At 44.1% G+C, this 26,448-nt stretch overlaps 1 protein-coding gene across 2 annotated transcripts; it reads right to left on the minus strand.

The window, feature by feature from the left end:
- DDO (D-aspartate oxidase) lies at positions 1 to 26,448 on the minus strand. Of its 2 annotated transcripts, XM_077162652.1 has the most exons (6): positions 26,226 to 26,448; positions 23,500 to 23,622; positions 21,550 to 21,729; positions 15,148 to 15,256; positions 11,690 to 11,866; positions 1 to 1,948 (listed from the first exon to the last, which is right to left on the minus strand). In XM_077162652.1, the coding sequence occupies exons 3-6, from the start codon at positions 21,719 to 21,721 to the stop codon at positions 1,381 to 1,383; spliced, it is 1,026 nt and encodes a 341-aa protein (XP_077018767.1). In that variant the 5' UTR covers positions 21,722 to 21,729; positions 23,500 to 23,622; positions 26,226 to 26,448; the 3' UTR covers positions 1 to 1,380. The 2 variants fall into 2 exon arrangements, with proteins under 2 accessions (XP_077018767.1, XP_077018766.1); XM_077162651.1 differs by lacking the exons at positions 23,500 to 23,622; positions 26,226 to 26,448 and adding an exon at positions 22,319 to 22,433.

The following is a 26,448-nucleotide window of genomic DNA, read 5'->3' on the forward strand; positions in this document are numbered from 1 at the left end:
TCCACTTTTTATTTCTAGTCATTTCTATATTTTCAAGTTTACCAATTTGTCAGATTTTGGAACACCACCGCCCCCTGGTGGAAAACTGTAGAAAAGAACTCACACTTGATTCAACGTGAGAATCAGTTGCTGCAAGGGCCCCCTTATCTAATATACTGACTGCTCTTTTGCTCTCTTTTTCTCATTCTCTCCCACTCTCTCAATCCCTTCCTCTTTCTTTCTTCTCTCTTTACCTTTGTTTTTTTAATAGCAGAATTCTCTCTTTAAACAAAATTATATGCAAAAGTTCAACATACAAACCAGTACGATAAACTGTGCTGGACTTTCTCTTTGCCACATTTCTAGTGCCATCCCCACGTCAACCCCAGGATATCCAAAATAGAACTTGTTATTACTTCAGACAAAATGATTCCCCCCAAAATATTTCTCCTCAAGCCTTCCTTCTCTATGAACAGGACCTTCGTTACCATTTACTCAAGCCAAAACTCCCGCTGATGATTCACAATACACATAAACATATTAAAGGCTTAGACTAGGACTAAGCCAAGAAACCAGGTTGCATTAATGTAACTCAGTAATTCCAACTCATTTGATTGTGATGCACCCTCACCCCCATGAACACTTTTTAACAACTTGCAGGGTACCCCTTGGTTATATTTCATTTAGAGCAATTGTTCCATCTAAATTAGTAAATGAGCTCTTTGGCTACACGTGCTACTCAATTTTCCAAAGTGCTTAGGCATAGTAAACCATGTAATAAGCCAGCTCTCAATCATTTGTGGTTGATTCCAGACAGCTATTGAGTTGATGCCACATCCTTAGCCAACTTCATCCTTGTCTTCTGCCATCATTACCTCCTGGGGGAGGAAAAGGTAATCTCTGGTACTAGCAGTAACCTGATTTGTCTTCAATTAAATTAAATAAGCCTATGTTGCACAGTCACCATGTGATTTTATTTAGAGAAATCATAGTGTTCATTTGATTGTAAGCTAAGAGGATCATGAGCAGCTCAGCAACTGACAGTGGTTTAAGTGTTTTTTATACAGTCTCTTCTCCTGTGGATTTGTGAGCCAAAAGATGCTTCCAGAATACATATAAATTAGCATAGATCTTTGGACACCAGATTGAAAAGAAATTTTACTTTGTAACAAGCATTTTTTAAAAATTAAAATAGAGCTTTATGCCCTGTCATTAATACTAGACTTCCTAAGTCTATGGTACATGTTGCAACATTTCTAATGTTGCAGAAAATTTTGCAAATTTTGCAGGTCTAATTAAACTTCCTTTTTTCCAATGGAGAAGTAATTTGAACCTGTTCTAGTGCTTAAGTTGTGCTTCCATCAATAGCTTCTGGACCCATTTGCTGTCATTTCATGTCACCTACAGCTTTGCCTTGGGAGTGGGGTTCCTTAGGGCATGGGCCCACTCGCTCACCAGCCTGGCAGCCTCACGAGCTGAGCCCCAGTGCACGGAGAAGCCCCCGCTCCCGTGGCCATAGTGATGGACCACATGTAGCCTCCGGCCATCTTGGGCTAAAAGCTCTTTCTGTAGCCGCAGGTCTAGCCTGGAGGGCCTCAGGCCCACCTTCTCCTTTATGTCATAGGCTCCCTGGAGGGAGGGCTCGAGTGCACAACATCGGGCAAGAATATCCCTGCTGTTTTCTGGATCTGGGGACAGATTCCAGTCCCCTTTTTGCCTAGTTCCACCCAGGGTTACGTCGGATGCACCAGGGTAAACATAGGTTAGCCCATCCTCGTCTCGGATGAAATGCTTCACCCAGGGAGCCTGAACTTTGAGCACTTGGCCCCTCACAGGGAAAATCTTCAAGTCTCCCATAAGCCTTCTACTTCCAAGGCCTGAACAGTTGACCACGATGTCGAAGGATGGATGCAGCTCCCACAGGTCTTCTATCCGTCGGCTGAGAAGCAGGCCTCCACTCTCTTTTATCCTGGGGAGAAAGAGAGACCATGAGGCGAGCCTTAGAAGTGTCCTGCCCAACCACAACCACTTGCAGGAAGCAAAGGACAGGAACATGGAAACAAATATGAGGCAATAGTCCAATGGACAAGAGCATGAGAGCTTCCAGGGGCCCAAGCAGGCCTAATTCCAGCCATCAACTGGCTCATCAACATCCTTGGAAACTGGGGATGCTAAAGATAAATCTAAATAAGAACCTATTTTGAAAATTCAAAATAAAGGAAATCATGGGCCTTGTCTCTCTTAAATATTTTATGGAGTTCCTATGTCTTTTGGATGCTAAACATATACCAAGTTATATAGTACTTCAAATGTCCAAGCATATTTTGTTTACATCATTCAACTCCTAAATTTACTGCCTTGGATATTTGGACTTGTTTTGTTAACTCTTGCATGTTTCTCCGTATTAGTCTGGTTTCCCTAACCAGAAGGTTCGGGCAGGAGCCACATACCTGCTGTCCATCCCCCTCCCCCTTATGTCTACCATGAGATATGTGAGCACAACAAGCACACAAAATATTTGTGGCTGATGGGCTAATAATGGACAGTTTTGGTTTGTTAATTTTGGGGGATCAACTGTATCAATAACTTAAAGAAAAGAAAAGAAATATCTAAGTCCTCTACCTAATCAAGGGTCATGTGTAGAATTGAGGAGACTTTGTAACAGAGATTCTCAGCAATTGCGTCCTGCACATGCAGATTGAATGCCTGGGTGTGTAACACTTTAAGAGGGACCAAAGCTGGGTGAGACATAAAAAAATCCACAAGGAACTTACCAAGGAGCCAGGGAGATGGGAGTGTAAATACCTGGCAGAATGAAGTAAGTTGCAAGCCTGAGATGTATAGACGCAGAAAGGCTGGGTTCAGGTCCCAGTTCTGCCTCCTAGGAACCTTGAGCTCTTGGCCAACTCACTTCACTTCTCTGAACCTCAGTTTCCTCATCTGTGTCATGGGGATGACACCTCCTTTGCCTCTCTCAAAGGATGGTTGTGAAGTTCAAAGGAAATAATGAACATGACAGTTCTACAAATCTACTAAATAAAATCAACTGTAAGGGATTGACATCAATACACTATAAATTCCCCAAGAGAAGGCTATTTAGTGCTTACTGAATAGGCCACAGCCCCCTGTCCTTTGGCAATTGGCCGAAGAGGTGTTGGCATTTGAGCTCATCCCTCTAAAAGGTTAGCACACCCATTTCACCAAGCCCTACGGTCAGCTCTGGTGGAAAGACATCAGCCTGATACATAAATGTGGGTACGGTTGTCTTCAGGGGTCCTTCCTTTAACTCACTGGGAGCTCTGGCATGGAGGAAAACTGAGCTGCTGTGACCCTGAGAAGGATAGGGGCGCCACTGAACACTTCTTTTTTTAATTTTTATTTTTTTAATTGGTGAGAAAGTAACATATACGTAAAAGCAATACATTTCAAAGCACACAGCAACAACTAGTTATAGAACAGATTTCAGAGTTTGATATGGATTACAGTTCCACAATTTTAGGTTTTCCCTTCTAGCTGCTCCAAGACACTGGAGACTAAAAGAAAGATCAACTTAATGATTCAGTAGTCATAATTGTGTTAAATCCTATCTTCTCTGTTATAACTCCCCTTCTTCCTTGATCTTTCTCCAAATCTTTGGAGGTATTTGGGCTATGCCCATTCTAAGCTTTCTCATGTTGGAAAGAGGTGTTGTAATATTGGATGGGGGATGGAACTAGTTAATTGAATACTTCCTTATACATACACACAAACACTCATTCTCGTGCTGCACCTTTTAGGAGAAAAGGGGAGTCCCCACATACCCTCTCGATACTGGGGACCATCCCTACATCCGACCTCCCACTCTTGCCACAGCCCCGTAGCTAAAGAGGAGGAGTCTGGGGGCAGGACGCACCCCATGCTCTCGGGGCAGGGACACAGGGGAAGGGCTGGGTCCTGGCGAGCTCTGGGGCAGAGGAAAGGGGCAATAGGCAGGCATGGGGCTGCTGTGGCAGCCGTGCTGGGGGTGGTAGGGGTGGGGGCTGCAGGAGAGGGGGCACGGACCCTGGAGTGGGGAGGTCAGAGCTGGAGGGAGAGTGCAGCTGCGGCAGATTAAACCAGCAGCGCCAAGGCCTTGCCCTGGGACCCCTGTGCACCTGGGAATCACTTGCTGCAACTTGGACCCCAATTGTTTTGGAACTTGAGTAGAAGCGGGACAAAAAATTTTAACATTGAAAAATCTAGGCAGTTCCCATCTTGCCAAACGTAGAAATTTCAGCACTCCTTTGAGGCAGATTGTTCCTTTATTCAGAGAAAACTCCCTTCTGAGGATCCACGGCTCCTTTGGGGTGAGCGAGTGGAAATGACCGGCTGTGGGAAGACCTGCTGCTCGTCTGTAGACCAGGCTGCTTTTGAAAATCTTTGTCTCCACCAAGCGGGGTGGAGGAAAGAGGCCGTGGCCTGGCGTCCTTTTCCCAGCTGGCCTCTCACACTGGGCTGGAGCTTCCTGACTCAGAAGAGAATGGGTGAGACTCTAGGCAGGAATGGGGGGGCTGCTTTGGGGCCCCTGGACTGGGGGCTGGGAAGGGGTGATTCTCCCCGCTTCTGCATGGAGCCCAGCTCTACTCAACCCAGGAAGAACTGCTGGCTACTCCAAAGTTCTCTGTTTTAAAGTTGGTTGGAAGGAGGAATGAGTCACTACATGGGCATCGCTTGGAGAGGAGAGGTAAGAAACAGCAGAGAGCTGGAAAGACGCTGCTGAAGATGGGGAGCTAGGTGAGGGCAGCCGGAGGGCAGGAGTTAGGGTTATATTTCAGATTAAGAATTTATTAGACATGGTCATGTGGGCAGGAAATAAAAAGCTATGTCTTACTTCAAGCCTGAAGTGAGTGGAAAATTAGTTATTTTAGTCTTTGTCTGAAAATGAGAAAAAAAAAGAAGAAAACTAATTTTAAATCTCAGTAAACAGTCCTATGCATACAGATTCATGGGGAAAAAAAAACACTGTTTCTTCATGGTGACACACTCTAGCTGTACCAAAAATACTTGTAATAGGCAGAATTTTAAAATGCTTTTTAGGTTTGTAAAGCAACTAAGTACATATATTCTTTGTTGGACCTGGCGTTATCTTATCCAATGGCACGTTCCTCACTCATTCCTTGGCGGACTCCGATAAAATAAGCTGCATTCTATTTCACACTTCCCAAGCAGAGCCTTCCCTGCCTTGTCTGCTCTGTGAATTCGTATTAATCCCTCTAGGCCTGTGCAGGCGTGGAGCAGCTTCTGTTCCCCTCGGGAAAGAGACATGTGGATGAGAGCTCGGTTTCTACAGGCAGGGGGGCTGCCGGGCACTCTTAGTGGGTCTGGCAGGGGCAATTGGGTGAAACAAGTTCAATTCTACAGCTACCCAGGCAGCTACTGAAGCTCCCATGGAAAACCCTAAGGCTGCTCCTCCCCCAAACACCTTCCTTGTCTTTCTACCAAACTTTTTGGGTCATCCAGAAAAAAATCCCAAACACCATCTTTCCTCCACCTGCCTGGCCGGTGCCCTCCCGCTTCCACCTTGCCCAGCCAGGAAGGGGCGCTTGCATGGAGCTAGGTGCCTGGGGTCTTCTTTTGCCTATTCCACGGTTAGGGGCTGGAGGGCTGGTGGAGGGGTGCAGGAGGCACAGGAAGGAAGGTGGACCCCTGGCAGGCACAGTGTCTGCTGAGCCCATCTGCAGAGGAAGGGACCTTTGAAAGTGGGACCTTTTAAAGCAGAAATGGCCCGTTGTGTTCCAGGGGCAGGGTGCAAGCTTCCATACAGCTGCCGCACAAGTCACGGGGGCTCCTTCCGTAGGCACTGCTGGGCACCAGGTCAGGGTGAACAGAAGATATGGCAGCAGAAAAAAAGATGGGAGAAGAGGGCTCTCCCAGAGAGAGCAACAGGGGGACTTCTCAAACACGCGTGGGGAGGAAAGTTCAGTGAAAGAAGCTCAGTGGAGGGTCTTCTCAGGAAAACAGGACGAGGCCTCTTGGACTAAAGTCCATGTGCCTGTGTCTGGGCAGAAATGGGCACCCAGCTTTCTGGGTGTCATCCCCAAATAAGACCATCCTGGTCCCTCTGGAAAGATTTATTTAGGTGCGGTACCTGGAAGAAGGACTTACTGTCTCTATGATTCATCTCCTGGAAGGGACAAGTGGAAAGCAGCAGAAGGCAAATCCACTGGCTAAAGATATAAAATATCATTGGCATGAGTGACTTAATCTCTGAAGGTTTTTAGTTCTAGATTATTACTGGTAATTGTTTGTCTTTCTCTCTCTCTTTCTTTAGGAAGACAATCCCTTCAGTTATTTGGAAATTGCTAAAGACCTAATTTGTGGCAAAAAAAATTTTTTTTCCTATCAGTTAACATGATTTTTGAAGGGTAGGTGTTCTGCTGAAGCCGTTGTCGTGCAGCTTGCTGAGGGAAACGCACATTTCTGAGTGAGAACCCCGCAGGCTGAAAGCTCCCATTGTGTAGAAGAGGCGTAGGAGGGGACAAAACGGACCCCAGGTGTGAGGAACAAGCAAGGATCGTGCAGCGGCCTGCTGGGTGGGCCCTGGGTGGAGGTGCGTGGGCAGCGGCCCCCCTCTTGCCCCCTTCCACCTAGCTCAAAACCCTCGCCCTGAAAGGCGAGTCGTGGGCTTAGAGGAGCCCCTGCCGTTTCCCCCAGCATGTGGGCTGCCTGGCTCCACGCCAGGCCCTGAAGAAAGGGGACAGCTCATCCCCACAAAGGGGAGGCCCACCGGGGTCCGGGAGGGAAAGAGGAAGTGTGAGGTATGAAGAACATGAGGGGAGCAGAGAAGGGGCTCTGGAGGGGCAGGTGGGGAGCTGCCAGGACGAGCCTCTCCTCTCTGTGGCTTCCCTGTGGCCCGCTGTGTGCACCTTCTGTCCAGGGCATTCATTCCCAAGCCTGCTGTCATAATGCCGAGCACCAAACAAACTGACCGAAAGAGGACTCCCCAGAGTGCTGCTGGGGGCCAGAGCAGGAGGCAGCTCCCACTGGCACAAAGGACCACTTACCCAGGTTGTTTGAAGTAGAGTAAAATGCCGACAGCAGGTCGGGCTTACACCTATTGAGAGGAGGTTTTTCCCCCCAGGCCTTTGGCCCACCCTTAAAGGTTAGGCCTAAAAATATTGTTATTATGAAAATACATGTCTGCTTTCTAGAAGGTGATACTTTAGAACCGAGAAGAAGTCATTCAGTTAATATTTGTTTCTATGTGAAAATAGTTGAGGATCATCCCAGAGCGAAATCATTTACTCTCAGCAAGAGCGGGAGAACACCACCTCACTCCCACTAGGTTAGCTACTGTTTAAAAATAGGGAAAGAACCAGTGTTGGTGAGGATACTGAGAAATAGGAATATTCATACACTGTCCATGGGAATGTAAAATGGCCGTGAAAAACAGTTTGGTGGTTCCTTAGAGGGCAAAACATAGAATTACCATATGACTTTGACACTTCCTCTTTTAGGTATATAACCAAAAGAATTGAAAACGGGGGTTTGAACAGATACTTGTACACCAATGTTCACAGCAATATTATGCACAGTAGTCAAAAGGTGGAAGCAACCCAAGTGTCCATCAAGAGATGACGAGATAAACGAATGTGGTATGTCCTACAGTGGAATGTTCTTCAACCATCAGAACAAAGGAGATTTCTAGGGAAGATGGCAGAGTAGGGAAGTCCAGGACTCAGTCCTTCCACCCAAACAACTATTAAACAGGTAGGACCTGTCTGAAACAACTATTTTGAAACTCCAGAGGCCAGAAGAACACTGCACAGCATCCAGGGGAGAGTGGGAGGAAGAGACGGACAAATTAGAGTAAAGAACTGCTAACTTCCCTCTCCACATGGTAGCTAAGGGTGCCCATCCTCTATTCTCACAGAACTGCTGATAACAGCAAGGGGCATAAAAATCCTTTTCCCCAAGAACAGGGGTGAACACAGCCAATTGCCAATCGTGGCTTTTGGTTAGCAAATTTAGACCACTGGGCCCCAGTTCTGAGGATAGCTATTGTTTCAACTCTCCCTGGACAGGAGCAGAGGTGGTGGAGATTTAAAGACACAGCACTTCCTCAGGGCTGCAGGGGGAAGTTAACCAAAGAGCTACCTTTGCTGGGCAGGCCAGGCAAGCTCAACACTGGGGAACTGTCAGAGAAGATTTTGGAGCCCTTCCTGACCTACTCCACAGGGCACTTTGGAACTGGCCTGCACCCCCTTTATGGGAACTTGGCTCTGCTTTATCTAGGAAAGACTGAATTGGGAAAGTCCTTCCTGAATTGACCCTCCTCTCAGAATTTGCTCTCCAGGCAAAAACAACATAAGACAACGAAAGGAGTGTAAAAAACTATAGAGGTGGACGGTCTGGGACTATTGCCTGCTAGCTTTGGATACCCAGGAGAGGAAGGTTTGTCTCCTGGGATCAGAAGGGGCAACCAAATTCCTCTAAAGGGAACTCCAAATTTTTCTGGACAAGGTTTTTGTCCAAAGCAAAAGCCCAGGACAAGGAAGAGGCCCAGTAAGCCAGAGAAAGCCCTGCACGGTGCATTCGCCTTCGGCAGACCTTCCTGATATGAGAGCTGAAGTTGGAGAAGATCTTTGTCTTATCAGATAGCTACAAAGCCAGGAAACAGACATCCCAGGGATGTCTGTTAACATTTTAAAGTATTAAAATGTACAGAATGCAATAAGAGTACAAGATAAACAAACAGGACATGGTGGCTGTGGTAGTTAGATTAGTTGTCAACTTGGCCAGGTGAAGGCACCTAGTTCTGTTGCTGTGGACATGAGCCAATGGTAGGTGAATCTCATCTGTTGCTAATTACATCTGCAGTCGGCTAGGAGGTGTGTCTGCTGTAATGAGTGACGTTTGACTTAATTGGCTGGTGCTTAAATGAGAGAACGCAAGGTAGCACAGCCTAGCAGCTTGGCATTCCTCATCTCAGCACTTGCAGCTCAGCCCAGGCCTTTGGAGATGGAGAAAGAAATCACCCTGGGGAAAGTTGTTGGAACCCAGGGGCCTGGAGAGAAGACCAGCAGAGACCATCCTGTGCCTTCCACGTAAGAAAGAACCTCAGTGGAAAGTTAGCTGCCTTTCCTCTGAAGAACAAACAAAATAAATCCCCATTTATTAAAAGCCAATCCGTCTCTGGTGTGTTGCATTCCGGCAGCTAGCAAACTAGAACAGTGGCCCATCCAAAGGGAGTAGATAAAAAAACAGAAAACAACATCCAAGAAGATGAGAACGTGGGCATACTGAACAAATCCTTTTAAAAAGTGATCTTTAAAATGATTAAGAAGATGAAGGAACTACAGGATATCAGGAAAACAATGAATGAACAATGTGAGAGCCTAAGGAAAGTGATTGAGATTTTTAAAAGGAACCAGACAGGACTACTGGAGCTGAAGACCACAATAACGGAAATGAAAAATGCCCGAGAAGGTTCCAGGAGCAGAATGGAGCTGGCAAAAGAAAGAATCAGTAAACTCGAATACAAGGCACTTGAAATGAGCCAGGCTGCGGAGCAGAAAGGAAAAAGAAATATTGAAAGTAAAAGAAACCTAAGATAGCTGTGAGACACCATCAAGCTCACCAATATATGCATTATGAGAGTCCCAGAAGAAAAGAAAAAGAGAAAGGGGCAGCAGGAATAGTCAAATAAATGACAGCAAACTTCCCAAACTCAGCAAAAGACATCCTGAATATGCACATCCAAGAAGCTCAGAGAATAACAAACAGGAAAAACATGAAGAAAAATATACCCTGTCACATATTGATTACCCTCTTAAATGGAAAGGACAGTGAGAGAGTTCTAAAAGCTGCAAGAGAAAGGCAGCATGTTACATATAAGGGAGCCCCTATTAGATCGAGTGCCAATTTCTCATCAGAAACCATGGAGGCAAGAAGGCAGTGGCTTGAAATACTTGAAGTGCAGAAGGAAAACAACTGCCAGCCAAGAGTTTTTATCTGGTGAGATTCTCAAAAATGAGAGAGAGAGATTAAGACATACTGAGAGAAATAAAAGCTGAAGGACTTCATCACCACTAGACCTGCCTTGCAAAAGGGCGTTCTTCAGGCATCCTGGTCTTTGGGTCTCCTCCTTGCCCCATCAGAACTGCCCCCATCTCCTGAAGCCCTTATCAAGTACCTGTCCCTTAAAGCAAAATGAAAATAGTTAGGGCTTTCTCCCAGAGAACAGAACAGTATATCTAAATCTCGTTCTAGACTTCATATCCAGTGCTTTAGTATAAGATCAGAAGAAACTATTTCTACAACTTCCCCTCCTTGCTGGAGGAGGAACTGGAACTTAGAAATGTAAAATGCCCCATATAAATTGCTAAGAGATCAGAGTGAGCAGAGCCTTACAAAAGCATAGCAAGGGGGTGTCAGGGTAGTTCAGTGGTAGAATTCTTGCCTGCCATGTGGGAGACCTGGGTTCGATTCCTGGCCCATGCACTTCCCCAAAAAACAAACAAATAAGCAAACAAACAAACAAACAAAAAAACCAACCAAACAAAAATTCAACAAATGATGCTGCAATAACAGGATACTCACATGGAAAAAGAATGAAATGTGACCCTGCCCTATAGCATACAAAAAAAAAAAAAGCGTAGCAAAATGTTCCTAGCTGCACTCATCTGACTCAGGTTCCCTCTCTACTTCTACTTCACCCTGTATACATCTGTACTTTCCCCTCACCATATGTCACAGTATTTGTTCTTTAATATATATATATATAATATAGATCTTCATACGTGCACACATACACATATATGTAATTGTCCCCAATAGACTATGAATTCCTTAGGACGAGTGAGCATATGTTAGCCATTTTTTAGACCTGCTTCTAAACATGGTGCCAGATACACAGTTGATGAGTAATAGAGTTTTGTGGAATTAACGAATTATATGAATAAATTGTTCTTTATCCTACATTTAAATTTGGGGCCCATGTCCCCCTTGCTACTGCCTACCTGAAGTCACTTTTCTGTACCTGAAGTCACTTTTCTAACATTGCTCCAATAGTTTACATTTTTCCTGTTCATCTACCAAACATGCAATCCGCAACACCTCTGCCATTTCCAGACTAAACTAGAGATTTATTGTTATGCCTCAAAAAGAGATACTCTTGCCACATTTGCCAATTGGAAACAGGAAATTCTGAAGACCAAGCTTCAAGTTCAAGATATGTGGGGCTGAACTTGGTGAAGAAGCAATGATGTCACTGAGATAAGCCCTCAGTTTAGAGTTCTTATTTAGGACAAAAGAAAATAATGAAACTATTTTCTTCACCACTAATGAGAAAATTAGACCTGTAAGAATTTATAATAAGCATAAGATTAATTAATCCACAGAACAAAAGTACCCTATGAATTTACAGATGGGGTGGTTATAAACTTCAAATGTCTCATTTTATGGATTAGGGAACTAAGATACTGTTTCAATAAATGGATTCTGCTGGAATGGGGGGAAATACAAACTTTACATCAAGGTGTACACAGGAAGCATGGTGTGGCCCGCTGCTTGTGACACAAAGACCGTCTTCAGATTGTTTTACAAAGCCCTAGACATTTGTGAATGAACAGACACATGCAAAAGAGCTCTGAAGTGCCACTGGGAATTTCAACATATATGTTATGAACAGCTATGAAGTTGCTCGTGGCCATGACATATAAAGGAAGCAGCAAAGAACAGCTCAACCGACCTTTTCTCCAGCCACGGGAGGTAGGCAGTGCCTTCACATTTCAGGGTCGTAAAAGCCTGACCAAACACATGCTGGGGGAATTTCTTCAGCTCAGCCTCGGTCATCTTTCGAAATCCCAGAACCACATCAGCCCAGAATGGTACTTCCTCAGAAGGAAGGCTTCGAAATATCTGCCAACTCAAACACATAAGGGAGAGAAATGTCCTGAATTTTTGTGAAATAACACATGGCTAGTGAAGTCCATGTGACATTCTCTAAGCATTTTAAAGATACACTTCCTATAAACATAAAGAGAAAAATATATATATATACTTCCATTCTCTCAGGTTCAGATTATTCAGTAGGTAGATTCTAAAGGTTCATGACTTGGGGAATAAGACCTTTTTTAAGGTAGCATGTTTTTTAAAGATTGACTTGAATTCTCTTTTTCTCGAAAGCTTTTGCCCAGATTTTCCTTCTTTACTTATATAACTGTGCATTTATTTATTTATTTTGACTATATATTTTTGAGAAAAAGCTCTTTCCTATTTTGCTCAATGCTTTATATAAATTGTAAGCAAAAGGTCAAAATGTTAAAGGTAAGCCTCAATTCTGAACAGAATCTCTACATTGGAATGAGTGATGGAAAGTGTGCAGGAGGCAGGGGTTGCAAATTATGAGCCACATTGGATTTCATTAAGTCATTGAGTTTAGTTTTAGGGCTAGAGCAGAGCCAAGGTTTGTCAAGAGGAGATCTGTTATCATTAAATAGGGTGAGTGAGAGCGGATGAGGCTGGGATGATACTGGCTGTTAATAAAAAGCAGGCAACAGCTCTACCGAGAGCTTCTAGGGATATGTTTGGAGTTATAAGTACTGAGTTATTCTCATCAACAGGAATAAATGTGGTAAGTCATGGTTGCTCTAAAATAGCAAAGAAAATGATCTGAGTGCTGTATATGGTTGCCAGAGATGTGATAATTAACATACCAAAATTTGTGGCTTTAAATAATTTGTTCAAATGTGAGTGTGAGCCAGCTTCCATGAAAGGTTCAGCTGTGGTTTTCAGGGCCATCTTCCCAATTCTTGCTGCACCCTCTCCCTGGATTAGACTGCCCTCCTGTTCCATATCTACCTCACCATTGAGGAGGCCAAACACTCAGAGGGCTGCCTCTCCAGCCCTGTTCTCTCCTGAGCCCCCCAAATCACACCCAGACCTACGTTTCCCAATTGGATCCACACCCCACTGGATACATCTACTTAGACGCCTCATACATTTATTCCCTCCCCTTTCCCCAGTCTTACCCACCTCAGGAAATGGGGCCCATTCACCCAGGTGCTAGCGCCAGAAATCTGAGATCAGCCTTGACTCTTTCTCCTTCCTGGCCCCCACATTTGATCAGCTATCAAGTCCCATCAAATCTCCTCTTAAGTATTTCTCAAATCCATCCACTCTCCATCCTCCCTATCAACACTTAGTATAGCCCAACATCATCTTTTTTCCTGCAGATCTATTTCCACACCACAGTGAGAATATTTTTGAAATGCAAATACGATAGGTTACTACATGTGAAATGTTTTAACAGTTTTCCATAACTTGGACACTTTTCAGTCCCTCCAATACACAAAGTCGCCCTAGACTCCACCTCTAGACATATTCTGTTCCTTCTATGGATTGCCATCTCCTCGGTCCCCCACACTATCCTTGCCCCTTGCTCCCCATTCACTTCTACAACTTACCTTTCTAACTTATAGCCATTCTGGGGGTCTCAGCTGAAACATTTTATTTCCTCTGTAGCTTTTCGTAACTTCCCAGAACAAGTGATTTATCCGAATTTATGCCTCCATTGTACCCTGTACTCTTCTTTTTGTTAACTCAGGTCCCATTTGTAACTCAAATTTAGGGTATTCCCTAAATCAATCAAACTATATGAGGGCAGGATCACCACCATCTTTTTCAAAATGAACTTAATACCTATTTATTAACCATCTACTATGTACCAACAATCACTAAATAACTCACTGCCATATCCCTAGTACTTAGTATAGTACCTGCTGCTGGTGAAAGTTAAATACATCATTTTTAATGAATGAATGAATAGAAAAATAAGGCTATGCATCATTCCAGAGGTGCACAGGACATCTGTGTCTTTGTCCTTGCTTGACTGATTCAAAATCTTTTTGGAAGCAAGTGAAATAAAAATTATTCATCAGAGGCAAATAAATGGCTCTCTTTTAGAATAGCTCGAAGCACATTTAAAAAAAAAATATCCTCAGTGGTAGTAAATTCTTACTCTTGAAGGTACACTGAATTTTGGACACAGCTGTTTCAAAAAATTACTTAAAGCCAAAGTTTGTGACTTAAGACTGAGTCATGTTGGTTTGGGAAAAAACAATGTGTGACCATAAATTAATGAACACAGCTTTTCTGTGTGGCTGATCTACTGGCTTTGGGGATGGTTAGAGACCAGTGTCAATCCAGCTTCAGAAGGTAAAGAAGCAAAAGCTGCTACTCTGGGTAGGAACTTAAGGAAAAGCAGAGATGTCAACATCATCTTGATTTCTGTGATGAGAGGAAGAGCAAGAAGTGCAAGGGCTAGAAATCTGCCTGGTGTAGATGTGGACACTAGCAGAAATATCTGCAGGCCACCTGACCTCAAAATAGGAACCAAGACAATTATTCTCTTAAACAGACCTGGTAGTATGAAAAATGCAGTGGTTTTGAGAACTTAGCAAAAGCAACCCCCCCCCCCCCCCCACCGCTCTTCAGAAGACTGTGGGGCATCACTGGATGCTCACCGAGGCTCATTCAATGACTTAGAGATATCCAAATGAAAGCATGTTTAGTCATCTCTGTTGAAGAAGCTATAAAAGTCATATTTTAGTTGTTAAAGCTTCTGTTAGAAATGTTAAATAGTATTTAATTTTAAACTCTTTCATTTGATTATGTATCTCTTCTGAAATCAGATATTGAAAATCAAACAGAAGTGTGCTGACTACTTTTTTCCCAAGTGGTGCTTTAGAAGGTAACTTTAGTTACCTAGAAAAATTCAATTCTTTGGCAATCTCATGTTCCAAGTGTGTTAAATAAGGTGTCTCTGTACCGTAGCTCTCTGCACCCATTCCAATATCACACCTGTTTGTTGGTGTGATCTCAATATCATCAGTCACACCTTCCCCATATAATCAAGCTCAGCATTTATCTGTTACATTTTTAATCATATTTGTAAATCCGTGTATATTCCCTGAAGAAACTCAGCAATAGTATTTGTGCTAAGAAACCATAATGGTTGGTTGTTGTTTAAAAGTCTAATGCCATTGCTTGTCTTAAGTTCTTTGCAGTAGAGCCTAAAATGTCCTCATTCCTCCCACATCTAGCTCAGCACTTTGCTCACAGATGACACTCAAATATTTTATGTTGAACTCTAGTATCTGTTAAGATAATTAGAGTTCTAAAATCAATTCAGATTTCCTCTCTTACCCAGACACCAGGTGGACACCAGCATGCCCAGCTTCTGCAGAATTGGCAATTGCAAACAGATGCTCAAAGGTCTCTCTAAACCACTGCCTTTGCTTCTGAATGGATGTATCTGTAATCATAGATATAGGCAAAGTGGAACAGAAAGGAATATAATGATAATGATTCAGATTCAGATAAGCTCTTTCTGAAAAACTGCAGAAAAACAAGGGACAACGAAGAATATCTAGACAAAGCCCCACATTGTAGTGTGCAGTCCACCAGTGACCAGAGTTAAGAATGTTGATACATGCTGTCAGCATCTGCTCACATAATGATTAGTCTGGGGGAAAGTGGCCAATCATTGGAGCAAAACCTGGCATGTGAGGCAGCTGGAAGGAGGACTTTGACTCTAGGTCTATTCCAGGGGTCCTTAAAGGGTCCATAGCCAACTGAGTAGAAATGATCTCACAGCTGATCACACAGTCAAGACTATAGAAGAAAGGACCCAGGACCCCTTCCCTGGGGACTGAAAACATGGAGGGTAGGAAGGGGCTGTCCCTGGGTTCTGGCCAACTAGGAAGCCTGGAGAGGTTCCTCCTTCTGACACAAGGAAAGGAAGCCTGAATTGTGGGAATGAACTCTTTGGAGGGTGCTCCCAAGGCCATATTTCTCAGATAGCCACTGCCTCCATTGCCTCCCCATCCCCTCCACACCATGCAATCTTGGACCAGCTCAGAGTAGCATTTCTGAGGTCGGCAGGGGGAGTGTGGGGACCACACCAGGAACTGCCTCTCCTCGGGGGCCTGTGGGCTGGTGCTCCCATGCCCCAGACATCCCTTCCAGTATACAAAAGTTTGGACACGGACACCTGGAAGGGTGCCAGGCCTGTAAGGAAAGAAACAAGGGGTGGGGATAAAGCTTGGGTGAGCATGCAGGGCAAGCATAGCCCAGAGCACAGGCAAATCGAATGTGTGTGAAGTCTTGGGCACTCTCAGCCCTGTGGAAGAGTCATGAGACTCACAAGCCACCAGTAATCCTAAGGGGCTGCTATCGATGATCCATGGAAGAGATGAGTGACTGAGACAGAGAGGATGCTGGGTCAGCACTGCTTAGAGAGATATCCCTGGACTCCACAGCAGAGATGGAAAGGCCCCTGGAGACATCCTGCTCCCCAAAGTCCCCACATTGATGATGGCATTTCAGTAGCAGTGTTATAAAAAATATTCACTTGTTATAAGCACGATAAATATTTCTTTAGTAATGGAGCCATACTACCTTCTTTAAGCATGTGCATGTATGGAGTTGAGACCATATTCCAAAACTGCAGACTGGGGCTGCTGATTTAGATATAACCAAGAAATAAACAATAAGCTGCAGAGAGAACTGACTTCAACCTCATGTGGATTATATCCCAACAATCTATGTCAGTGTACTGGGCTATATTGAAACGCATCTTCCTGTAGCTGCCCCAAGGCTTTAAAACCAAAATGGCAGCTGCGATTCATTTCCTGCAGATGTCTTTCTAAAAGAACAGACAATTCCAATTCAGCAGGGTTTAGAGCAGACCTGGTGGCCTAAGTCATGTTCAGGTAAAGTAAGGACAATTGTAGCAGAGGGACAGTAATAACAATAGCAAACACTGATATAGGGCTTACTATGTGCCAGATACTATGCTAAAAGCTTTGTGTATAGTAACTCATTTAACCCTTCCTACAACCCTATGTTTAACCCTACAACAGGTATGGTCCCCATATAGTATTGACATTTATGAGCACAGAAGATATTTACACCAGGCTGGTCTGAATAGAGTCTAGGAAAGAAGCTTAAAGAGAAGACCAAAATTTCATCTAGGAGCACCCAAGAGAGAAAGTTCCTGGCCAGGAGGCCCAGGCACCAAAGACTTGCATAGACTCCAGGTGAACTTTCTTCTTTGAAGATGACCCTCTACCAGGCAACCTTCTGACCACTCACAGCTCCATGGGTGTTGACAAAGTCAAGTTCCTGGATCTGCAAAGCCAAGGCAACTTCCCTCCCACCCTGGCAAAAGATGGGTTTATTCCCTATTAGGGAAACAGGGTGTCTCTGGAGTAGGAAAACAGCAAACACAAGTGAAAGCAGGCATACCATACTGCAAAAATAGAAGAGGGCTAAGGAAGTATATGCCCAGCCCTCTTCTCCACTCACCTTGAAGAAGCTAGCACCTGAGCCTTCACGGATCCTAGCCTCTTGTCTGAGGAGCATTGTCAGTTCAAGAGAAAGACTTAAAGATAATGACATCGGAGGTTTCCCAACTAAATAGTCCTGCCACACTATCAACAGTGATGCTCAGAAGCAACAAGCCCTGGCAAGCACTCAAGAACTCACACCAACTGTTTAGGTTCCTTCTCTTAAATATCAGTAGACAGGTAAAGAATACCACACAGCCAAGGAAAACCCCCAACAGGGAAGATAGAGATGAGGACATCAAATGAAAACCATAACTTTGAGACAACAGAAACACTGCAGAGAAAAGAACCATTTAATAACGATTATAAGTGTCCTCAGTAAGATAAGAACAGATATTGCAACCACAAAACACAAATAGAATGTTATAGCAAAGGAAAATTTAGAGAATGAAAAAGAGCTTTGAACTATTAATGTTACAGTAGAAATAAAAATTTAATACTAAGATAAACGATAAAATTGAGGAACTCTCCCAGAAAGAAAATAAAAAGAGAAAGGGATAGGAAAAGGATGGGAGAAAACTCAAAATTGGTGACTTCCAGGAGGTCCAGCATAATTGCAATTCCAGAAAGAATGCAGAGGCATCAGAAGAGAAAAAGTCAACAACTGTTGTTGTAATACAAGTAAGGCTTCTTGAATGGAAGAACATGGGTTTCCAGATTAAAAGGGCAGGGCAAGTTTCACATTCCACATTCCTATTTTTTTTTGTGATAAATCTTGTAAAGTCTGACTAAATTATGGGCATGTGTAGCTTTGATGAAAAAAGTAAAAACTATAAAAGGAAAAAAGAGTTGAAATGAGGAAATGGACACAGTGAATAAAAACTTCAGTTGATACAAATTGATTTGGGGTTTCTATTTCGTGCTATCTCCCTCAACTTCCCATTTCATGTGAAGAATACAGAATGGAAAAGATGCCTGGACATGTTTAAAAGTCAGTGCATCTTCAGGCCTACATACACATTGACTGATTGCTTTGATACTGGCTTAGAAGTTGGGATCATTTTAGTTCCATTAAAAATAATTTCGAACTTCCGGAGAAGATGGCGGCTTAGTAAGACGTGCGGGTCTTAGTTCCTCCTCCAGAACAGCAACTAAAGAAACAGAAACAATACGAAACAGCTCCCGGAGCCACGACAGAGACCAAAAAGACAGCGTACCCCATTCTGGAACGGCTGAACAGGCAGGGAGAATCCGCTGCGGTGAGATACCCGAGGGGCGCGCGTTTTCCCGGCCGGGGCGGCTGGCGACTGGGGTCCCCTCCACACACGTGGCTCCCCGGTCTGACTGGGAATGTTGGATAGCGGGGCCCTCCCGCCACGCTGGGCATCTCAGGCCAGCTGGGCAATTTGGACCGGCACTCCCCCAAGCCGCAGCGGCCGGCGACCCCCACTCCATGCGCGGTTTCCCGGGCCGACTGCGAGATTCGGATTGGCAAGTTAAAGGAGCCACAGCATCTTTTATTGGTGGGCCCCGCAGACAGACGAGCGCCACGAGTGCCACCTACTGGGCAGGAAAAGAAAAACAGAGCCCAGAGATTTCACAGAAAACCCTTTCAACCAGCCGGGTCCCACACCCAGGGAAATCTGATCAAATGCCCAGACACCAGCAGAAAATAATGGATGACGCTCGGAAAATTGAAGATATGGCCCAAAGGAACAAACCAATAGTTCAAATGAGATACAGGAGCTGAGACAACTAATGCTGAATACACGAACAGAAATGGAAAAACTCTTCAAAATCCAAATCAATAAATTGAGGGAGGACATGAAGAAGACATGGGCTGAACAAAAAGAAGAAATAGAAAATCTGAAAAAACAAATCACAGAACTTATGGGAGTGAAGGACAAAGAAGAAAAAATGGAAAAAAACAATGGATACCTACAATAGTAGATCTAAAGAGACAGAAGCTACAATTAGTGAACTGGAGGATGGAACATCTGAATTCCAAAAAGAAACAGAAACTATAGGGAAAAGAATGGAAAAACTTGAGCAGGGGATCAGGGAACTGAATGACAATATGAAGCGCACAAATATACGTGTTGTGGGTGTCCCAGAAGGAGAAGAGAAGGGAAAAGGAGGAGAAAAACTAATGGAAGAAATTATCACTGAAAATTTCCCAACTCTTATGAAAGACCTAAATTTGCAGATCCAAGAAGTGCAGCGCACCCCAAAGAGATGAGACCCAAATAGGCGTTCTCCAAGACACTTACTAGTTAGAATGTCAGAGGTCAAAGAGAAAGAGAGGATCTTGAAAGCAGCAAGAGAAAAACAATCCGTCACATACAAGGGAAACCCAATAAGACTATGTGTAGATTTCTCAGCAGAAACCATGGAAGCTAGAAGACAGTGGGATGATATATTTAAATTACTAAAAGAGAATAATTGCCAACCAAGACTTCTATATCCAGCAAAATTGTCCTTCAAAAATGAAGGAGAAATTAAAACATTTATAGACAAAAAGTCACTGAGAGAATTTGTGACCAAGAGACCAGCTCTGTAAGAAATACTAAAGGGAGCACTAGAGTCAGATACAAAAAGACAGAAGAGAGAGATATGGAGAAGAGTGTAGAAAGAAGGAAAATCAGATATGATATATATAATACAAAAACCAAAATGGTAGAGGAAAATATTATCCAAACAGTAATAACACTAAAAGTTAATGGACTGAATTTCCCAATCAAAAGACATAGACTGGCAGAATGGATTACGACCCAGCAATACCACTGCTAGGTATCTACTCAAAGGACTTAAGGGCAAAGACACAGACAGACATTTGCACACCAGTGTTTATAGCAGCATTATCTACAATTGCAAAGAGATGGAAACAGCCAAAATGTCCATCAACAGACGAGTGGCTAAACAAACTGTGGCATATACCTACGATGGAATATTATGCAGCTTTAAGACAGACTAAACTTATGAAGCATGTAATAACATGGATGGACCTAGAGAACATTATGCTGAGTGAGTCTAGCCAAAAACTAAAGGACAAATACTGTATGGTCCCACTGATGTGAACCGACATTCGAGAATCAGCTTGGAATATATCATTGGTAACAGAGACCAGCAGGAGTTAGAAACAGGGTAAGATAATGGGTAATTGGAGCTGAAGGGATACAGACTGTGCAACAGGACTAGATACAAAAACTCAAAAATGGACAGCACAATAATACCTAAGTGTAATGTAACTATGTTGGAACACTGAATGAAGCTGCACCTGAAATATAGTTTTTTGTTTGTTTGTTTGTATCTTTTGTTTTTGTTTTTTTTTCCTTTTATATATATATATATTTTATTAGTATTATTATTTTAATTCTCTTCTCTATATTAACATTCTATATCTTTTTCTGCTGTTTTGCTAGTTCTTTTCCTAAATCGATGCAAATGTACTAAGAAATGATGATCATACATCTATGTGATGATACTAAGAATTACTGAGTGCATGTGTAGAATGGAACGATTTCTAAATGTTGTGTTAATTTCTTTTCTTTTTTTTGATTAATAAAAAAATTTAAAAAAAAATAATTTCTTGGGTGGGTCACGGTGGCTCAGCAGGCAGAGTTCTTGCCTGCCATACCAGAGACCTGGGTTTGTTTCCTGGTGCCTGCCCATGTAAAAAAAAAAAAAAAAAAGAAAGAAAGAAAAAGAAAAAGAAAATTCTGATTGAAAAAATAATTTCTGCTGTGATGGTCATTACTGGTGTGAGTGGAGAGTTGTCAATTATGGTGGCCAGTAGTTCTGGTTCTCTACCTTCTGGGACCCTTACAGAATTGCACATTCTTAGGAGCAGGGCCTGTGCCTAGCTCTTGCTAAGCGACCATAATCAAGTGATGGTCATGTTTAAGTGCAGCTGGGAGACAGAGCTGCCTTTCTTGAGCTCCCTTTTTGAGACAGGCTTAGGTACTGATGACATTTAAGATGGCGGTTGCTCCATGGGCTTTGGTTCCTGAGTGGTGAGCATAACTTTTGCCTACACTCAGTCAACAGATAGTGTGAGCAAGAAATAAACCTTTGTTTTTTAAGTTGCTGCAATTTGGAGGTTGTTTTTGTCCTGCAGCATAATTGAGCCTTTCCTGACAGATATCCCATTAAGGTCTTAAAACTGTTCCTTACACTTACTGACACATCCAGTTGTCTTTGTCAACAGGACTCCACTAATACTCCATTCTACCAACAGGAACTGACATCCCCCTCTCACCTGGATAAGCATGAGGAATAAGCATTCCAGCTGCCACATCACTCGTGGTATCAGGAGTAAACTTGTCTGAGATCACTGTAATGGAGCATTGTGGCACCAATTTGGAAATGCACAAAGCAGTGGAGAGCCCAATCACGCCTGCCCCAACAACTGCAATCCGTACTACATCCATGGATGGGCCTGCAAGGAGGGAAAACAAGGAGAAAGTTTGGCCCCGAAGTTTCCTCCCTTAGGCCCATGGCTCCTCAAATAAGACCTTTTCTGTTGGTGTTTCTTGTGGCATAAAGAGAACATCTCATCCCTCTAAGCTCTTCTTTCCATTAAATGTGAGTGTATGGACAAAAAGGTCTTTATGGGGTTTTAGACATTAGCAAACTCTGGCTTGGATCTGTCTTTAGAATACATGGCAGGCAAGTGGATGTGCATTTGGGGGGCAATATCTACTCTATAAGCACAACCTCGGAAGGGTTGGTGAAGCCACCCTAGCACCTAAGAGCAGCAGAGCTGCAGTCTCTACCACCAGAAACCACCTGAGGAAGAGAGAGGAGTCAAGAGACAGTCAAGAGAGGAGTGATCCAAAACAATTTAGGAATTGATTCTTGTTGTTTAGAACTTTTTTTTATTAGGCAGCATTATAGCAAGTTTGGACACATGAACTCATCATCTCCTCTCCCTCTCCTCACTCTAACTGAAACTACCTCTCCCTCCCAGCTTCTCTGCCCCTGCCACTGTGTTCTGCCACCTCTGCCCTCTGTGCCTGCCACCCTACCCTTGGAGAGCCTTCTTTAGAGGTAAGGCGATCTGGGTTCCTGCCTGGACTGGGTCACGTGCCAGTTCTGTAACCTAGGGAATGACTTGTGCTCTTCTGGCCGCAGCTTCCTCACCTGTAAAACAGACCAGATGAATCCTTGTTACATCATTTAGGCTTAAATAAGAGAGGCCCACCGAGGCTCCCTGTGAGAACCCACATGGAAATGCAAGAGACAAACATCTCAGGAGCCTCAGCTGGGCACCCGGCTTGGGAACCCGAGAGTCACAGAGGCCTCATCCTTGGCCACTGAGCAGTGGAATTTCCCTGGTCCTGCTCCTCTGTCAGCTTCTCTGTCCTCCTTTGTCTTTCCACTCTGTTACCACTCTCTGTCTCTCTGTCTCAGGTTTAAACACCGGAAAAAGAAAATGGAATTGGTCCACTTGACATGGTCACCCCTACTGGACAAAGCTCTGGCAAAGGTCGACTTATTGGGCTAAGCCAACATATAAATCTTCTGCTCTTAGGACAGTGGCTCTTCTCTGTTCAATCAGCAATAGCCAGGGCAACAGTCCACATGGAACAAATCACGCCTGCCCACACATAGAGACCCACTTTTGCTCAGGAGGGATTGGGGCAGCTTCCTTGAGGAGGGGCTGTGAGCAGGATCAACACTGTGAGGCTTGGTTCTCAGTGGACTCTGCTGTCCCTTCTAGCTGGGCAGGTCTACGAGGCTTCAGAATCCTCCAGTGAGGTTAAAGGCATGCTATTTTTATTTCTCAAGCAGTGCATGCATTCCCATGGCCATGAGTTAACCTGATTGCTCTCTAAAGGGCTGGCTAGCTGCGCAGGGGCAGGGCTGTTAGGGTAGAGAGAAAAGAAGGGAAAGTCCAGGGCAAGGGGCAGACCAGATTGGGCAGGCCGAGTTGCTTGACCCTGTGTAGGTGGTAGGAGGTAGGAGGTGGCCACCTGACCCCTTACTGGCTTCTCTATTTGGCCTTGACTTCCCTTGCCCAGCAATTTTCTCAAAATAGCCCTAATACATTAGGTTGAGAGGGAAAGTAATATCTGAGGCTAAGAATAACTAGAAGGCAGGGAGGAGAGGAGTAAGCCAGCAAGGTGGGTGTGTCCTGGCACTGGGACCTGTTAATCACTGTCACCTGACCCCATCAAGGCACCCGCAAAACCCCCAGAGTACATACAAAATGACTCCTGAACGGCAAGCAGGAGGATTGAAGTACCCGGCTCAAAGAACGCGGCCTTGGAAGCCACCGGAGGCTCTGGCACAAGTACTTGTTTTCCCAGTGAGTGGTTGCTCTACTGCCCTGCGAGAGAAAAGCAAAGCAAAACCGCTTCCCATTGGGGAATTTACTAAGGACATTCCCTCTAATCTTCCTCTCCATTGGCCCATAAGCCTGTATCTCTGTCACTCATTCCCAGGAGAAAGGAGCGAGTGACCTCATTTGGAAAGCTCAGTGGACCTTGTGCTTCTGCCATGCTCCCAGGAGCTTATTCAACACCCCCCCACACACACACATGACTCTTTCTCATTGCAGATCTTCCATATTGTTGCCAGCCTGGGATTTCTCCAGCTGATTTATAGGTGTGTTAAATAACCAGTGGACTTGTCCAACTTCCAGCAAATCCCAGCTAGAAGCAAACACCAATTTCTTTCTTTTACTGCCTGGAGTTAGCCTCCTGTCTCCTGTTGAGTGCCTGGCTCTGCTGGGTCAGTGGTGAGGGGCTGCATGGGGGGTGAGGGCAGACTAATGTTGCTGGGCACTAAAATGGTGTGCTTGTAGTTGTAAAAATTACTCAGGAGATAATCTAGGAGAAATAACAAATAATTCTTTAGTCCACATATACAAAGAAAGGAATCATTATTTACTGAGTGAGTATTGACTGTGCAAAAAGCACTTCACAAACAACAAGTTTGTCTTGTAGCAAAAGAAATGATAAGAACAGTATAGCTCATATGTATTCAGCGTTAGCCATGTGCCAGATGCATGCATGACACCATATGATACAACCGCTCCAGGAGGTGGGTACTATTATTATTATTATCCCCATTCTATAGATGAGTAAATTAAGGCTCCATGGGCCAACATAAGGGCCCAAAGTTCCAGTCTGAGGTCAGATTCCAAGGCACAAACATTTAACCAAAGCATGCGCTTTGGTGTCAGGAGACCTGAATGCATTGCCTAACTTCTGAATTTCAGTTTTTCCATCTGCAAACTGGGAATGAAATAAAATTTCCCTGGCAACCCATTGTGAGCATCTGGTGAGTTAAAATATGTAAAATTCTTTGTACAGTGATGTGCTGGTTTAAAATTCTTATGTACCCCAGAAAAGCCATGTTCTTCTAATCCAATCTTATGGGGGCAGACCGACTGTTGGGTGGGACATTTTGATTAGGTTGCTTCCATGGAAATGTGGCCTACCCAGTTGTGAGTGGGAACTTTTGATTTTCAATTGAGCTGTGACTCCATCTATTGAAGGTGGATCTTAATCCTTTTACCAGAGCACTGTATGAAGGGAATAAAAAGCAGAAAACATAGAGAGAGCTCAGAGCTGACACAGAGAACAGAGAGATTAATCCAAGAGACAGATGTCCAGAGATGCAGAAAGAAAGTGCTCCGGCAGAAGCCAGAAAGACCCACAGGAGCTGAGAGAGCTGTTTGAAATCAGAAGACAGGAGAGAAGGACAGCAGAGGTTGCCATGTACCTTCCCATGTGACAGAGAAACCCTGGATGTGATTGGCCTTTCTTGAATGTAAGTATCCTCCTGTTGATGCCTTAATTTGGACACTTTCATGGCCTTAGAACTGTAAATTTGTAGCTTAATAAATCCCCTTTGTAAAAGACAATCCATTTCTGGTATATTGCTCCCTGGCAGCATTAGCAAACCAAAACAGGTGTAAATTTATGGTATACATTTTTTATTATGCACCTGCTATAAAACCAATCAACAAAACATTTACAGAGCAGCCTCCCAGTCCTAGTCATACAGCAAGGGCTAAGGATTCCTAAGATGATGTTTTCTCCCTTGAGAAAGGAAGCAGGACAGAATAAGATAGTGCCTTACTAAGTACCACAGACTGTAGGTGCTGTGATGACTCCAGAGAGAAGGTTGTATAATGGACCCAAGGGGCCAGTCAGTGACAGAAGGGGAAGTAAGGAGGGCCCCAAGAACCAGTGAGGTGGACAAAAAAGAGGAGGAAGGGAAATCTTAGGAGGGGTTTGAGGTGGTGTAAGCAAAGCCTCTGAGGCTAGAAGTTCAAAGTGAACTGAAGAAAAAAGTGAGTGGCTGCAGGGGAAGGTTTTGGTGAGAGCAGAATGTGGAGGAGTCATAAATCTGGTTAGGACAGAGGACTGTATCTGAAAAATAGTGGGAGTCTTGCAAGATATCTGAGGGGCTCTGTTTTTGGTTTGGTAAAGCTGCCAAAATGCAATATACCAGAACTGGGCTGATTTTTACAATGGAGATGTATTAACTTACAAGTTTACAATTCTAAGGCCATGAAAATGTCCAAATTAAGGCATCAACAGGCGCATACCTTCTCTTAAGAAAAGCTGGCACTCAATCTGTCACGTGGCAAGGCATATGGTGACATCTGCTGATCCTTCTCTTCAGGGTTTTGTTGCTTTTAGCTTCCGGCTTTAGTGGCTTCCTCTCTCAGCTTTTTTATCCTCTTAAAAAGGATTCCATAGGAGTCCTTGAACGAGGTGGGTCACAGCTCAATTGAAATAACCTCATCTAAAGGTCCCACCCACCCAGTCTACACCTACAGGAATGGATTAAAAGAACATGATCTGGACTTCCGTGAAGATGGCTGAATAGAGTAGGTCGAGTTCAGACCTGCTCCACGGAAAAATTAGAGAAGGGATGGGAAGGCAACTGAGATGGCGATTAAAGAGTGCAACTGACCTGGGAGAGCCTTCTGCACCACATAGGATGGCCCTGGTTGCAGAGATCGAGGAACTGAGAAGCAAAAAGCTGGAGCCTGGTGCAGAGGTGTGGAGTCCTCAGGAGTGCATGAAGAGGAGCTGGGGACTAGGAAGTAATCCAGGCCACGTTCCTTGAACACGCTACCCTCACCAGCACAGCCTGTGACTCGCCACTCACCCCACACCCCACACACCTGAACCCC

This window comes from Tamandua tetradactyla, chromosome 5, assembly GCF_023851605.1.
Source record: "Tamandua tetradactyla isolate mTamTet1 chromosome 5, mTamTet1.pri, whole genome shotgun sequence".
In the NCBI taxonomy this organism is placed as follows: Eukaryota; Metazoa; Chordata; class Mammalia; order Pilosa; family Myrmecophagidae; genus Tamandua; species Tamandua tetradactyla.

Coding starts and splice junctions, on each gene's coding strand:
- DDO (XM_077162652.1), bottom strand. CDS start 21,721: ATGGATGTAGTACGGATTGCAGTTGTTGGGGCAGGCGTGATTGGGCTC. Junction 11,867..15,147: donor GGTGTCCACCTGGTGTCTGG/GTAAGAGAGGAA, acceptor TATGTGTTTGAG/TTGGCAGATATTTCGAAGCC. Junction 1,949..11,689: donor CTCCCGTGGCTGGAGAAAAG/GTCGGTTGAGCT, acceptor CTTTCTCCCCAG/GATAAAAGAGAGTGGAGGCC.